Below are 15,039 nucleotides of genomic sequence, written 5' to 3' on the forward strand. Positions count from 1 at the left end.
CAGGCGCATGTGGAGGCGTTGGCTGGTCAAGCCTCAAATTCTGCTGCAGTACTCTCCGTAGTTGATCGGAAGAGGTCTGGCGATAAGGATCTTTCGTGATGGCTGGTGCATCGTCTTCGGACGCCATGTTTTCCATTTCCCTTGTGTTCTGATGGCGTGCCTCTTTGTTCCTTCCTGGATTTGATTCCCTTGCCTCGGCCTGCTGCTACAGTTGGACCTTTGCTTTGTCTTGATCCCTACTGTACTATCATTGGGCAAGCAGCAGTGGCTTTTATTGACTTTTGTGGACGACCTTCCAGCCTGTGTGACTCATCCCACGTGCCTCGACTTCTGCAGTGGATTTCACAGTTGCCTTCTCCGTCCAAGATGGCTGCTTCAGAACTGGACTCCGTCGACATGCTGGAACGAAGGGGACAGGGCTGAGGATGTTTTTCCCTTTTTGCTGCATCCTGTTGTGTGCATTGCTGGGACTGTAATGGACAATTATGGGAGGTAAATGTTGGTTAGGTACTGGGTCGGGGTCAGGGGTTGGGTGGCCAAGGGTAAACGTGCTGATTGTTTTGGTCATTTCTCTGGCCCTCCTCCGGTCTTATGTGATTCTCTTTTTTACTTCTTTCCTTTGCTCCTGAATTTCGGGTACTCTTTTGGGGCGACAGACACACTGTTAGGGGGGGGGGGGGGGGGTGGTAGGCCGTAGCCTCTGCATGCGTGTAGGGTGGGGGGTGTGCGGGGGGGTTTTTCTTTGTTCGTTTCAGTTCCTATGGGCCTTATTTTTTCTTCTTCTTCTTCTACTCTTTTCTTCTCTTATTTCTTTGGGTCAAGGGGTGGATTGGTGTGATGTGGGTAGTGGCTGGGGTGTAATACACTGTTTGCTCGTCATCTCTCCTGTGCTACTCGCCTCCAGCCATTTGTTTAGTGGATAATGTTCGCTGGTTTTCCTGAAGACCATTGCCCACTTCTGTCCTGGACGGATTGTTTGGACTCTGATCCTTCTTAGCTCCTACTACTTTGGACACACTTTTAAAACTTTAAAATTAAACCTTCACTTCTCCTACCTCTCGGCAGCGCAACTACTTACAGTGTAACTCGGATTGATCGTGCTTGCTTTGCTATGCTGCTGAGTTGCCCAACTGCTTGCTATTGTGCTTTAAATGATGTCGAGGCCGGCCGGTGGGTTGTAGGCCCGTATTTGTTTGCTTATATTGTTTAATAAAGGTTTTCAAAAAACAAAAAACTTCAAAAATGGGTCTCAGTCCTCGAAGGATCCCGAAGCAAGTAGCTGCAACTTTTTTTGTAAGGGCACAGAAACTAAGGGCAGAGTCTAACCAAACCCCTAAGTTTTTTACCTCCGATACTGGAGTAGGCGTAACAACTAACTCTGGAGGCCACCACTCATCACTCCACATGTTGCTATGCTTACCACCAACCAGTAGCTCAGTCTTCTTAGCATTCAGCTGAAGACAGTTGGCTGTCATCCAGCCGGCCACCGCCAAGAGACCCGCTCTGAACCTGGGGGCATCGAGGTCGGACTTCCCGCTCAGAACAACCGCCAGCTGCGTATCGTCAGCATAGGAGACGATGGTCATATCCCACTGCTTGGCGACCGCAGTCAGCGGGTGTACATAAAGATTGAATAGTGTGGGACTTAATGCCGACCCCTGAGGCACACCCAGTTCTAACGGATAGAATTTGGACTAAAAAAACTCACTGTGCGGGGACAAGCCGCACAAGACTTAAAACCGGGCATTCCTATAAACCAGGAGTCAAAGACTCAAAAAACAGACAAAAGTCCCAAAAATAACCCAGTCAAAAATTGACTGGGGGTAACGGATCTGCACTTGATTGTGCGGAAAAAGAAAGAACCGGCGTCAGCACGCGTGGGCTCGTCAAAATAGATCAGACGTCATCATCTTGGCGACTACGATGCCAACGAGGTACGCGGAGCCTCACGACGACGCCTACTGACGCGCAGGGGTACTGCTGACGAAAACTTTCCGGATCCAGTCGTACGCCTGGGGCTAATTCTAAGGTAAGGAATCTATCACTAACGTGTTTCTTTCAGATAATATTTGTCCTGGCATAGCAATCAACTGCCCTATGAGCAAACCACAAACTGTCACGTCCCACATTTGCTCAAGATGTAACCATTAACTGTACTTGAAGTTTAGAATATGAAGAATATTTGTGCTATTTTTTCATGCATGTTGCCTATACTCTACAATAACAGGTTCCTGTCAACATCAGAGAAAAGAGAGAGCAAACATTGATTATTGTACTTACTCTGGATCAGGATCATACTTCAAAACAATGCTACCCATAGCTGGAAATAAAAAGGATAAATGCGTATTAACAGTGCTTTACAAACAATGGATTATGAACCTAATATGAAGTTTGTACATTAACAAAAGTGGATGCTTCAATTAAAATCACATGCCAAGCAATTACGAAAACAGACGTACAATTGCTAGACCAAATTACTGGAATCAATTATGTGTTCAAATTTGATACTTGCTCAACTTTCAAAAAGTGGAAACAAAGCCACCTTATGTGCAATATTAACAAAAGGGTCAACAGAGATCATATACAATGACAGAGAAATTAAAGCAGGTCAGATTAATGCGTAGTGGGAGGTTGGCTGAATGTGGAAACAAAGTGGAATTTGGCAATTTTCTTCAAGAAACCTGGAAATACCAACGCATCCAGGGCTTTGAAAAAGACATTGGCAGCATATTCTCTGGTATTGGATCACTGAGGATGTCCATGAAATTTTAATCTTACAACACACAACAAATTTAAAGATGTGCTGGATATGACACCTAAGATGGCTGCATTAAACAGGTTTCACAGGACCATCAGTTCTTGGAGATGGTGTCTAAAAAATAAGGTAGGCAGATGGTATAATGTTGGGACAGGAATGTCCCCTGCATGGCATAGAAGGTTGCACCTGACCCAGGCGCCAAACTGCTTGTGTATCTGGTAGTCTGACTTTTTTGCGTTGATGCTGTCACTCTGAACTAAGTGTGTGCACAAAAGGCCTAGGCCTGTCCTGGACTAAGAGATGTCCTTGACTTGTCCTGTGACCTGCAGGATAAATCAAAGCATGCCCTCATTGCCGACAGCATACTATTGTCGCACATGTATGGTGTCTGAATAAGCCAGAGTAATTAAAGTCCGAAGGGAACCATTTTGGAGATCCCAAGCCTGGCCTACCATAAGATGGACGTTGAGGACTATACTCCCAGACAGTGAAAGTGTCTTCCTTACATTCTTGCACCTGAAGGAGGGAGACCTAGACACGGAAGTGAGGACAGAGTTTCCTTTAGAATTTTGAGGGCTTTTCGTTAGCAAAAAGCTGTTGCCGGTTTGTCTTCCTGCAACGCAGCCCCCTGGCGCATATTGGAGGTTCCTGGTGGGCTAGTTGGCCCCCAGGGACCCCCAGTATTCAAGGGGACTTAATCCTTCAAATAAGAACGCGCTACAGGCGCGTTTGCACAGTGGTGAAGGTAGGGGGCGGGGCTTGAAGTGATGTGTACAAACATGCCCTGTGACACGTTTTAAGTTGGGGAATTAATTCCTCGTCAATCCAGAGGTCCCCTAAGGGCCAACTAGCTCACCAGGTACCTCAAGTAAGCGCCACAGAGCTGCGTTGCAGAGTGTTGTAAAAAGGGGGCGCGGCCTCTGAACACCTCTCTGCAACGCAGCTCCCTGGCACATACTGGAGGTACCTGGTGGGCTAGTTGGCCCACAGGGGACGTCAGGATTGAAGAGGAATGAACTCCCCAACTTAAAACGCGACACAGGGCGTGTTTGCACACATGCCACCTCAGGCCCCTTCCCCTTCCTTCACTATTGAGCAAAATATTCCTCTATAGTCAGCGAACTACGAATTCCGATTTACCTACCTGTTATCAGGAGAGACCTCAGTGCTGCATCTTTCAGCCCTGTACTGATCCTGAAATGAAATTTTAACCGTACTTGCCAGTAACTTGAATTTCCTTCCATAGGATATCATTGCCTGCTATATAAAATATATATAAATTAAAAAAAACATAACAATTTTAATATTTTTAAACACATTTTTTTCAATTTATATTAAAAATATGTAATGTAATTTAAAAAAAATATCTAAAAAATAAATAAAACAATGTAGTCAATCAGTATAAAAAAATAATTTATATTTTTACAAAACCTTTGAAATTCACTGAAAAAAACATAGGTTTCAGCCACGTTATAGTTAGGAATTCGCATTTAAAAAACCTTAGAAAGTCACTGAAAAAAACATAGGTTTCACACATGTTATAGTTAGCTGGACATTTCACTCATACAAAACCATTGAAATTCCCCCGTTATAGTTAGTTCAGCGAACTATAACTCGCGCGCCCGCAATGCACTGCTGAAGACTTCAAATATTACATCACTCATGACATGGTCAGTGACATCACTGATGACAACTCAAATGACATCACTGATAACATCACTGATGACATCATCCTTGTGAAAGAGTGGCAGACCTCCTCTTACCCCAATGTAACCTTTGATACACACATTCAAAAATAGAAACTAACATTTAAAAAAAAAATGGAGATACCAATACCAGTTACAACAACTGTTCAGTAATTCAAACATCTACACACACATCCACTCATTCACCAACAGTTCTATATAGTCACTCATACATGTACTCACTCATCATATGTACTTATACACCTACACATCCTGTTACACACTGATACTCATCCATAGAGTTACTCACACATGCAAATAAACTATCAAACATCCATTTACTTGCATATACAGCTATACACACACCACTACACTTACTCCTACATTAATGTACACATACTCTCTTAGACAATCACTTATAGAATCACATACTTATTTATACAGGAACTCTTCCAATCTCTCACTCTCACATATACTCACTTATATACATCAATACTCACATATACTGGTGTAAAACATATGCGGTTACTCAAAGATACTACTGAGACAGTCATTCACTCACTAACGAACAAGTTACTTACCTTCAGTAACGATTTTTCTGGTAGATACTATATCTGCCTGTGGATTCCTCACCTTGTGAATATCCCCCTTGCGCCAGCAACATTCGGAAATTCTTTTCGTAGCCTCGCGCCGACGTGGACTTGGACGTCATAGAGACACGGCATCGCACGCGACTTCGCTGACGTCACAGACGCCTACAATAGGCCCACGCCGGCGTGATGACATCAGTTCCACCCTTTTTTCCGTGCCATCGAGGCACACGGACGGACCAATGACAGTAGAAATATACATAGTATACAAAGCACACAATAGCCAAGGAGAAACACAGTGTGAAACAAGTGCAAGAAAGCAATGGAAACATCTCCTTAACATCGCAATATATATACAATACATTACAGTCACTCTGGCATAGAAGAGTGGACAACGGGGAGGCGGGTGGGTCAGTGAGGAATCCACAGGCCGATATAGTATCTGCCAGAAAAATCGTTACCGAAGGTTAGTAACTTGTTCTTCTGATAGATACATCTGCTGTGTGCATTCCTCACCTTGTGAATAGAGTCCCACAACAGTCCCCACTCCCGGAGGAGGGTGTCCACTCTTCTAAACCAGGAAATCCTGAAGGACAGAGGGTTCAAAGTGGCCGTCCCTCCTCACCTCAGTATCCAAGCAGTAATGCTTCGCGAACGTGTGAAGGGAAGACCAAGTTGCCGCCCTACAAATGTCCTCTACAGGAACACCTCTAGCCAATGCTGAGCTTGACGACTTAGCTCTAGTGGAATGAGCCCTTATATCCTCTGGAGGTTCCTTACCGGCCAAAGAGTAGCAGATCTTTATACATAGAACGATCCATCTTGACAAAGTTCTTTTATGGACCGCTCTTCCTCTTTTGCAGCCAGCAAACCCAACGAAGAGCTGGTCATCCAAACGACAGTCTTTAGTTCTGTCCAGGTAAAAAGACACCGCCCTCTTAGGGTCCAGACGGTGTAACCTCTCCTCCTCCTTGGAAGGGTGTGGGGGAGGATAAAAGAAAGCGAGGGTAATAGATTGACCAAGGTGGAAAGGAGTAACCACCTTAGGAAGAAAAGCAGCCCTGGTCCTAAGAACCATTCAATCAGATTGAATGGTCAAGAAAGGGGGCTTTGAACTAAGAGCCTGAAGCTCACTAACCCTCCTTGCAGAGGTTATTGCAACGAGGAAGACTGCCTTAAGAGTCAAAAACCTCATAGGACATTTGTGAAGAGGCTCAAAGGGAGCACCCATTAGAAAGGTCAAGACAAGATTCAAGTCCCACTGAGGCACAATAAAAGGAGTAGGAGGGAACATATTTGTGAGGCCCTTCAAAAAACCTTAAAACAACAGGAGACTTAAAAAGAGATGGCTGGTCAGGCAAGCAGAGAAAAGCAGACAGCGCAGAAAGATAACCCTTAAACGTGGCAACAGCAAGCCCTTGCCGCGCCAGAGAAAGGGCAAACTGGAGAACATCAGACAAATGGGCTCTCAAAGGGTCAATAGAATTCCCACCACACCAAGTAACAAACTTCGACCACCTATATGAATAGATGGACTTAGTGGAGTCACGCCTGGCTGACAAGATGACATCCACTACGTCAGGCGGGAGAGAAAAGGAATTCAGGTTGCCCCGTTCAATCTCCAGGCATGAAGGTGCAATGTCTGGAGGTGGGGATGTAGAATCTGCCCCTCCATCTGGGAGAGGAGGTCTGCCCTGAGAGGGAGACGGAGCGGCGGGTGAGAGGAGAGGTGGAGAAGATCTGTATACCACACCCTTCTCGGCCAGTCCGGGGCGACCAATATGACTTGGGCCCGGTCTTGGCGAATCTTCCTCAGAACCCGAGGAATCAAAGGTATGGGAGGAAACGCGTAAAGGAGCTGTCTTTCCCAACTCAACTGAAACGCGTCCCCCAAGGCTCCCTGCAACGGATACTGGAGACTGCAGAAGGACGGGCAGTGAGCATTCTCGCGAGTGGCGAACAGGCCCACCTGGGGAGTCCCCCACGTCCGAAAGACGTGACGAACCCCCTCTGGGTGAAGCCTTCACTCGTGATCGGCAGAGAACTGCCGACTGAGACTGTCTGCTCGCACGTTCAGAACTCCGGCCAGATGATTTGCCATCAGACAAATCTGGTGGTCCTGAACCCAGGACAAGAGACGCAGAGCCTTTCTACAGAGACACTGCGACCCCACTCCTCCCTGCTTGTTGATGTACAATCACTAACACACCCATACATACTCATCCACCCATACAGTCCTGCACACATGCGGTCTTCAAAACACATACAAACAGTGAGTCACTCATTCATGCATCTGTGCGCTAAGTAATACCCCCCACCAAACCACACAGACACTCATTCTGATACTCAAAAAAACATCTAATAACCCATATACACACTCAAGTAGCTACTCACCAAACCATGCAGCATTTATACACAAAGTGAAACACTGATACAGATATTTAAATATTTAAACATTACTCGCTAATACATGTATTCAGTAAGATACAATTAATATGTGTGGTGTTCTGCTTCCTTTTCTGGGTAAACTCACAGAAAAACATGTGAACCAACATCTATCAAATTTTATCGAACAAGTAGATGGTCTGGATTTTTCTCAATCCGGCTTCAGGCCGAAGCACAGTACAGAGTCAGCACTCCTGTCAGTCATGGACGATCTGCATATGTATCAGGACAAGGGTTATTCCGTTATCCTGATACTGTGAGACCTATCGGCAGCGTTCGATACTGTGTCCCATAACATCTTGATTGGACGACTCTCAAACATCGGTCTTGAGAACAAGGCACTGGCCTGGTTAAGGAGCTTTTTAGCCAACCGCACCCAATGTGTCACCATGGGTGCGTTCTGCTCGGTGGAGGTAGAGATCACTAAGGGGGTGCCACAGGGCTCTTGTTTGAGCCAGACTCTTTTCAACATCTATGTGGCCCCCCTAGCAAGAATCATGAGAGCTCTTGGTTTCATCCCAATGTCATACGTGGATGACAGCCAGCTCCTTTTCCCTTTTAAGTCTCTAACCGCCGAGGTTAAAACATCTTTCTGCCAGGGCATGAAGGCTGTGGCCCAGTGGATGTCATCAAATTGCCTACAGTGTAATGTAGGGAAGACCGAAGTCATGCTCTTTGGGGAGGCTAAAATCCTATGGACCCCGGACTGGTGGCCACAAGATCTTGGGCCAGTCCCCGACCCTAAACAGGAGCTCTCGCTGAAGCAGCATGGTAACCACACTGTGAGCTCATGTTTCCACGTGATAGGCCTCTTACGCAAAGTGTTTCCCCTGCTTCCTGACTCCACCAGAAAAACATTGGTGCAGGCTCTCGTCCTTAGTCGTATTGACTACTGCAATGGGCTGTTGTTATCGGCAAATGAGGGAGTATTAGCTAAACTCGAAGTGGTGCAGAATACTGCTGCCCGGTTGGTTTTGAACGCTCCCCCTAGATCCGCGTCAAAACCTCTTTTGGACAAGCTACATTGGCTGTCGGTTCGCCAAAGGATTAAGTTTAAGACGTGTTGTCTAATTCACAAAAGTCTAAATGGACTAGGTCCCTCTTATTTGATAGACAAATTTGTACCTTATACCCCTGCTCGCTCCCTTAGGTCCAGTAACCAGATTCTATTGTGTGTGCCCCGTGCAAAGAAGGCCAGACACGGAAGCAAATCTCTGTCGGTGGTCGGGCCCACATTATGAAATAAACTCCCTTTAGCTCTCAGGCAAAGTTCGGAGCATCTGTTGTTCAGGAAACCGCTTAAAACCTTCCCGTTTCAAAACAAATTCTTTGTAAGTGTACCCCCTGATTGTGCTTGTGGTGTTTTGAGGGCGCAGAGAAACTCCTTCGGGAGTCGATTCGAGTGCGATATAAACCCGCAAATAAATAAATAAAAATAAGTCAGTTATACAATTAATTTTACAAAAAAAACCCCATCCATTTAAACACTTATTTAACCGTTTAGTCTTCCATCGACGTTTAGGTATATATATATATAAAAATATTTATTTTTCAGAAAGACACACATTCACTGGATGAGGTCATCCGTGATGTCATTTGAGATGCCATCAGTGATGTCATGAGTGACGTCACTGACCATGTCATGAGTGATGTAATATGTGATGTCATCAGCAGTGCATTGCGGGCGCGTGAGTTATAGTTAGCTGAACTAACTATACCGGGGGAATGTCAATGGTTTTGTATGAGTGAAATGTCCAGCTAACTATAACATGTGTGAAACCTATGGTTTTTTTCAGTGAATATATATATATATATATATATATATATATATATATATATATATATATATATATATATATATATATATATATATATACACACATACACACACATATATATTTTGGACTTGGCCTCGTATATCAAGGATACCCAGGACTTCCTAAAAATGATCACTTTCTGCCTTACAAATAACATTTTTACATTTGCAGGATAATTGTACCACCAGCTATGTGGGACCGCCATGGGCACGTGCTTCGCCCCCAGCTACGTGAATCTTTTCGTGGGCTGGAGGGCGAAGCACGTGGCCTGGGTGGAACCCAATGAACATTGGATTGAAAAAACTATTTTGTGGGCAAGATACATAGATGACCTTTTCATAATCTGGCGTGACAGCCTCTCCTCGGCGGAGGAGTTTGTAGCCTCTCAAAAGTAATGAACTAAATCTTAGGTTCACAGGTGAAATTAGTAACTCTTCAGTCACCTACCTAGATCTTGAGGTTTAAGTGGAGAATGACACACTTTCAACCAGGTTGTTTAAAAAGCCCATGGCAGGCAACGCGGTTTTGCATGCCGAAGCCATGATCCTAGGAGTGTCATCAAAAATATACAATTTGGTGAACTTCTGCCCTTAAAACGTAATTGTTCTAAAAACCAAGATTATGAACAGGTCAAAACTGAGGACACCAAGAGGTTTAAGGAGAGAGGTTATACCAACTCAGACCTAACCTCAGCACAAACTAAAATCAGAAAGGATTTACTTATAACTAAGGAGTCAGTGAAACCTATAGAAGATGGCCCAGTCAGTATAATCACTAGCTTCAGTGAACAATCTAGTCAAATTGTGTAGATCAAGGGTCTCCAAACCGGTCCTGGAGGGCCGGATCCATGCCAGATTTTTGGGATATCCCCATTGAGATACATGTAGTAATTTTAAAAATCTGGCATGGATCCGGCCCTCCAGGACCGGTTTGGAGACCCCTGGTGTAGATCTTTAAAAAGAACTGCCACATATTACAAACTGATAACATCCTTAAAAAGAAACTAACTTTGCGCCCACAGATTACATACAAACGCAACATGTCGGTAGGGGACTATTTAAACCATACTCATTATGTTTCGGTCCCCAGAATTAAGAACAAAATAGGAATTTCAGGTTTCTTTCCCTGTAAGGGCTGTAAGGCCTGTAAATGTAGTGATAAAGTGACAACATATTATGGCAGACCAGGTGATCCAAGACCGATCCGTAACATCAAATTGCTCCTAATTTGTAATTCTGACTTCCCTGCTTACTGACTAACCTGTCTGTGCCCCAAGCATCCACAATACACCCAACCAAAAAACGCATCCTCGAACATATGCGGGCTATCACAAATAAGGATCCTGCATATCCGGTTGCTCGTCATTTTGAGCAATTCCATCAGAGCAACCGAGATTTGTTGAAATTTCCTTGAATCGATCAAGGTGACAAACACGAAAGAGGGGGTGATAGGGTGTGTAAACCTCGCATCTTGGAATCAACTTACATGATTGATCTCCAAACGAAGGCCCCAGTAGGGTTGAATAATGACGAGAAGCTATGGGTCCACCTTTAATACATGTTAGAATTATAAAACACACAAGATGATTGACGGAATATTGCACAATGGCAAAACATTCCCCCCCAGTCACAGATCTGGGTTTAATTCATCGTTATTTTGCTCACCAAGCCACCCCAGTTCAGACATGGCCATATGCAAATCAGTCTTGACCCTGTGCCTCATGGGAACAGTCCAGCCCGAACTGCCAAGCCATGTCTTTCCTGGACTGGAATCAAGCATCATAGGGACGGTTTCTGGCTATCGAACAAGTTACTTACCTTCGGTAACATTAGTTAGTGTTAGATTCCTTACCTTAGAATATCCCCAGGCGTCAGTCTGGATCCGGAAACTTTTGCGTAGCAGTACCCCTGCGCGTCGGTAGGCGTCGTCTGCAGGCGTCCCCTGCGGCTCCGCGTCCGTCGTCGGCGTCGCGCGCCGTGATGACGTCGCTGGAGTATATAGACGCCGCCTCCGCGCGCTGACGTCAGTTCTTTGCACACAGCATTTCCGCGCCAGGAGACGCAGAGCCATGAGAGAACCAACACTGGTGCCATGTAAAACTAGGGCCCTGAAAGGGATGTCCTTAACCCTAGGTATCAGTTCGCAGAACGGGGAGGATGGGTGGGATCGGTAAGGAATCTAACACTAACTAATGTTTCTTACAGATATATCGTTACCGAAGGTAAGTAACTTGTTCATCTGAAAGAAACACGTTAGTGTTAGATTCCTTACCTTAGAATACATACCCCAGCAATACCAACCCCGGTGGTGGGTCTGCGAACCAATACAAACTACACCAGAAAGTCCTGGAGGACAGAACGGCCAAAGAAGCCATCCCTCCGGACTTGACTGTCCAGGCAGTAGTGCCTCGCAAAGGTGTGCAGCGATGCCCACGTAGCCGCTTGGCAAATGTCCTGCAAGGGGACTCCCCGGCCCAGGGCAGTGGTAGCCGCCGTGGCCCGAGTGGAATGGGCCCTCAGCCCAACAGGGGGCTCCTTCCGAGCCAAAGAGTAGCACGCTTTGATGCAGAGAACGACCCATCGAGAGATGGTCCGTTTACAGACCGCCCGTCCCTTCTTCGCACCCACGTAGCCAACAAACAGTTGGTCATCCACCCGGAACTGGCGTGTGCGATCCATGTAAAATGAAAGCGCACGTTTTGGGTCCAGACGATGGAGCCGCTCTTCATCCTTTGAAGGATGCGGAGGCGGGAAGAAGGAAGGGAGGGTGATGGACTGCCCGATGTGAAAGGCCGAAACAACCTTGGGCAGGAAAGAAGGTCTAGTCCTCAGAACCACCTTATCAGGATGAATGGACAGGAAAGGAGGTTGGACAGAAAGAGCCTGGAGCTCACTCACTCTCCTGGCAGAGGTGATGGCAACCAGGAAAGCCGTCTTTAAAGTCAGGAGACGGAGAGGGCAAGAATGAAGGGGCTCAAAGGGAGCACACATCAGAAAAGTTAGAACCAGGTTCAAATCCCACTGAGGCATCACAAACGGAACAGGTGGAAACATGTGAGTGATGCCTTTCAAGAATCGAGTTACAATCGGGGATTTGAACAAAGAAGGCTGATCAGGAAGCCTCAAAAAGGCTGAAAGGGCAGAAAGGTAGCCCTTGATAGTGCCCAGAGCAGAGCCCTGCTGGGCAAGAGAAAGAAGAAACAGAAGAACCTCCGAAAGAGGGGCAGAAAGAGGATCCACAGCCTTTGCTGTGCACCATGCCACAAATCTGTTCCACCGACAGGCGTATACCGACTTAGTGGAGGGACGCCTGGCTGCCAGAATAACATCACAGACTTCAGGAGGCAAGTCAAATGGCCTCAACTGCCGCCGCTCAATCTCCAAGCATGGAGGTGGAGACTGGACAGGTTCGGGTGGAGGACCGTCCCCTGCTGCTGCGACAGAAGGTCCTCCTGAAGGGGCAGGCGGATCGGGGGACCGACTGACATGCTGAGTAGCTCGGGATACCAGTATCTTCGAGCCCAGTCCGGAGCCACAAGGATAACTTGGGCCCGGTCGCGCCTGATCTTCTTCAGCACTCAGGGCAGAAGTGGTATAGGCGGAAAGGCGTATAACAGACCGCAACTCCACTCGCGCCGAAAAGCGTCGCCGTGCGAGTGCCGTCTTGGAAACTCCAACGCGCAGAACTGATGACATTGCGCGTTCTCTTCGGTGGCGAATAGATCTAACCAAGGCTCTCCCCATTGCAGAAAGATGCCTTGCGCCACGTCCGAGTTCAGACGCCATTCGTGATCCATCGAGCACCGACGGCTGAGTTCGTCCGCCCTGGCGTTCAGAGAACCTGCCAGGTGTTGAACCGTCAGAGTCACGCCCTGACGTTCCAGCCATTGCCAGAGGCGCAGAGCCTCCTGGCAAAGGGTCCACGACCCCACACCGCCCTGTTTGTTGCAGTACCACATGGCGGTGGTGTTGTCGGTGAACACCTGCACCACACTCCCGTTGACAAAGGGGAGGAATGCCTTCAGCGCCAGACGAATCGCCCGCAGCTCCAACAGGTTGATATGGAGCCGGGACTCCGCCGGAGACCAGATGCCTCTGATCTCTGCCTCTCCCAAGTGGCCACCCCAGCCCTGGAGGGACGCGTCCGTCACGACAACGTGCTCCGGTTGGGGAAGGGAGAGGGACTTGCCCCTGACCCAATCGCGGTCCGTAAGCCACCACTGCAGTTGTCTCGCAGTGCCCTCCGAGATCAAGACGTGGTCGGACAAGTTGCCCTGATGCTGGGCCCACTGAAACTTCAGTTCCCACTGCAGAGCCCGCATCCGCCACCGAGCGTGATGCACCAGAAGGATGCAGGAAGCCATCAGTCCCAGCAGCCGCAGCGTCAACCTGACCGAAACCCGGGATAGCGGCCGAAAGATGGGAATCAAAGCCTGAATATCCCGAACCCGCCGTTCCGGAGGATAAACCCGAAACTGCGCCGAGTCCAGAACCGCTCCGATGAAAAGGAGCTTTTGAGAGGGACACAGGTGTGATTTCGGCACATTGATGGAGAACCCCAGGTCGTGCAAGAGGTCTGCCGTCATCTGAAGGTGGTGGACGACTGTCTGGGGCGAGCCCGCCTTCAACAACCAGTCGTCTAGGTAGGGGAAGACTGAAACCCCCAACCTGCGCAGATGGGCTGCGACCACCGCCATCACCTTTGTGAACACCTGTGGGGCGCTGGTAAGGCCGAAGGGAAGCACGATAAACTGAAAATGCTCCTGGCCTACCGTGAACCGCAGGTAACGCCGGTGGGCCGGCAGGACGGGGATGTGAAAATAGGCGTCCTGCAAGTCCAACGCTACCATCCAGTCTTGTGGGTCTAGAGCAGCCAAGACCTGAGCTAACGTCAACATCTTGAACTTCTCCTTCCGGAGGAAGCCGTTGACGTTCCTTAGATCCAAGATAGGACGTAGGCCCCCCTTGTCCTTCTTGGGCACCAGAAAGTAGTGGGAATAACAACCACGCCCTACTTCTGGCCCAGGAACGCGCTCGATGGCCCCCTTGGCCAAGAGGGCCGTAACTTCCTCCTGCAGAAGTGTCAAGTGGTCCCCCGACACACGGTGGTTCTGCGGTGGCATGGCTGGAGGAGAGGTCTCGAAGGGGAGGGAGTAGCCCCTTCGGACGATTTGCAGCACCCACCTGTCCGAAGTGATCGTGCGCCAGTGAGCGTGGTGATGGCGAACCCTGCCATCCACTGGCGTCACATGGGGCCGAAAGCACGGACTAGGAGGATTTTGGGGTAGATGCTGCGGGGGAAGGTGTGGTCTGACCCCGCCGTTGTCCCCGACCGCCGCCACGGCGGTTTCCACGGCCGCCACCGCGTTGAAAGGATTGTTGCGGCGCGTGGCTGGCAGCACGTGTGGGGGCGCCCCTTCCTTGGCCACGAAAGGGACGAAACGAACCAGTTTGCTGACGCTGGGTCGAGAGACCCAAGGACTTGGCCGTGACCCTGGAGTCCTTGAAGCGTTACAGCGCGTGGTCCGCCTTGTCACCGAAGAGGTGACAGCCATCGAACGGCATGTCCATCAGTGTATTTTGGACGTCTGCCGAAAAATTGGCGGATCTCAGCCAGGCGTGGCGACGAATCGCCACTATCGTTGACATAGCTCTGCCCAGCGAGTCGGTCGTATCAAGACCACACCGTATCGAATATTTCGCTGCATCTCGGCCCTCAGCCACAGCCTGACCGAGTTTTGCCCG

General features: G+C 48.1%; 1 protein-coding gene across 1 annotated transcript in view; it reads right to left on the reverse strand.

The window, feature by feature from the left end:
• NSUN2 (NOP2/Sun RNA methyltransferase 2) overlaps positions 1-15,039 on the reverse strand; it is a 561,061-nt gene that overhangs the window by 37,694 nt on the left and 508,328 nt on the right. The window contains exon 18 of the mRNA XM_086965280.1: positions 2,281-2,320. Within this exon, the coding sequence (XP_086821406.1) occupies positions 2,281-2,320 (40 nt within the window). The remainder of the gene's footprint in view (positions 1-2,280; positions 2,321-15,039) is intronic.

The sequence above is a fragment of the Lissotriton vulgaris genome, chromosome 4_1 (genome assembly GCF_964263255.1).
Source record: "Lissotriton vulgaris chromosome 4_1, aLisVul1.2, whole genome shotgun sequence".
Lineage (NCBI taxonomy): Eukaryota > Metazoa > Chordata > Amphibia > Caudata > Salamandridae > Lissotriton > Lissotriton vulgaris.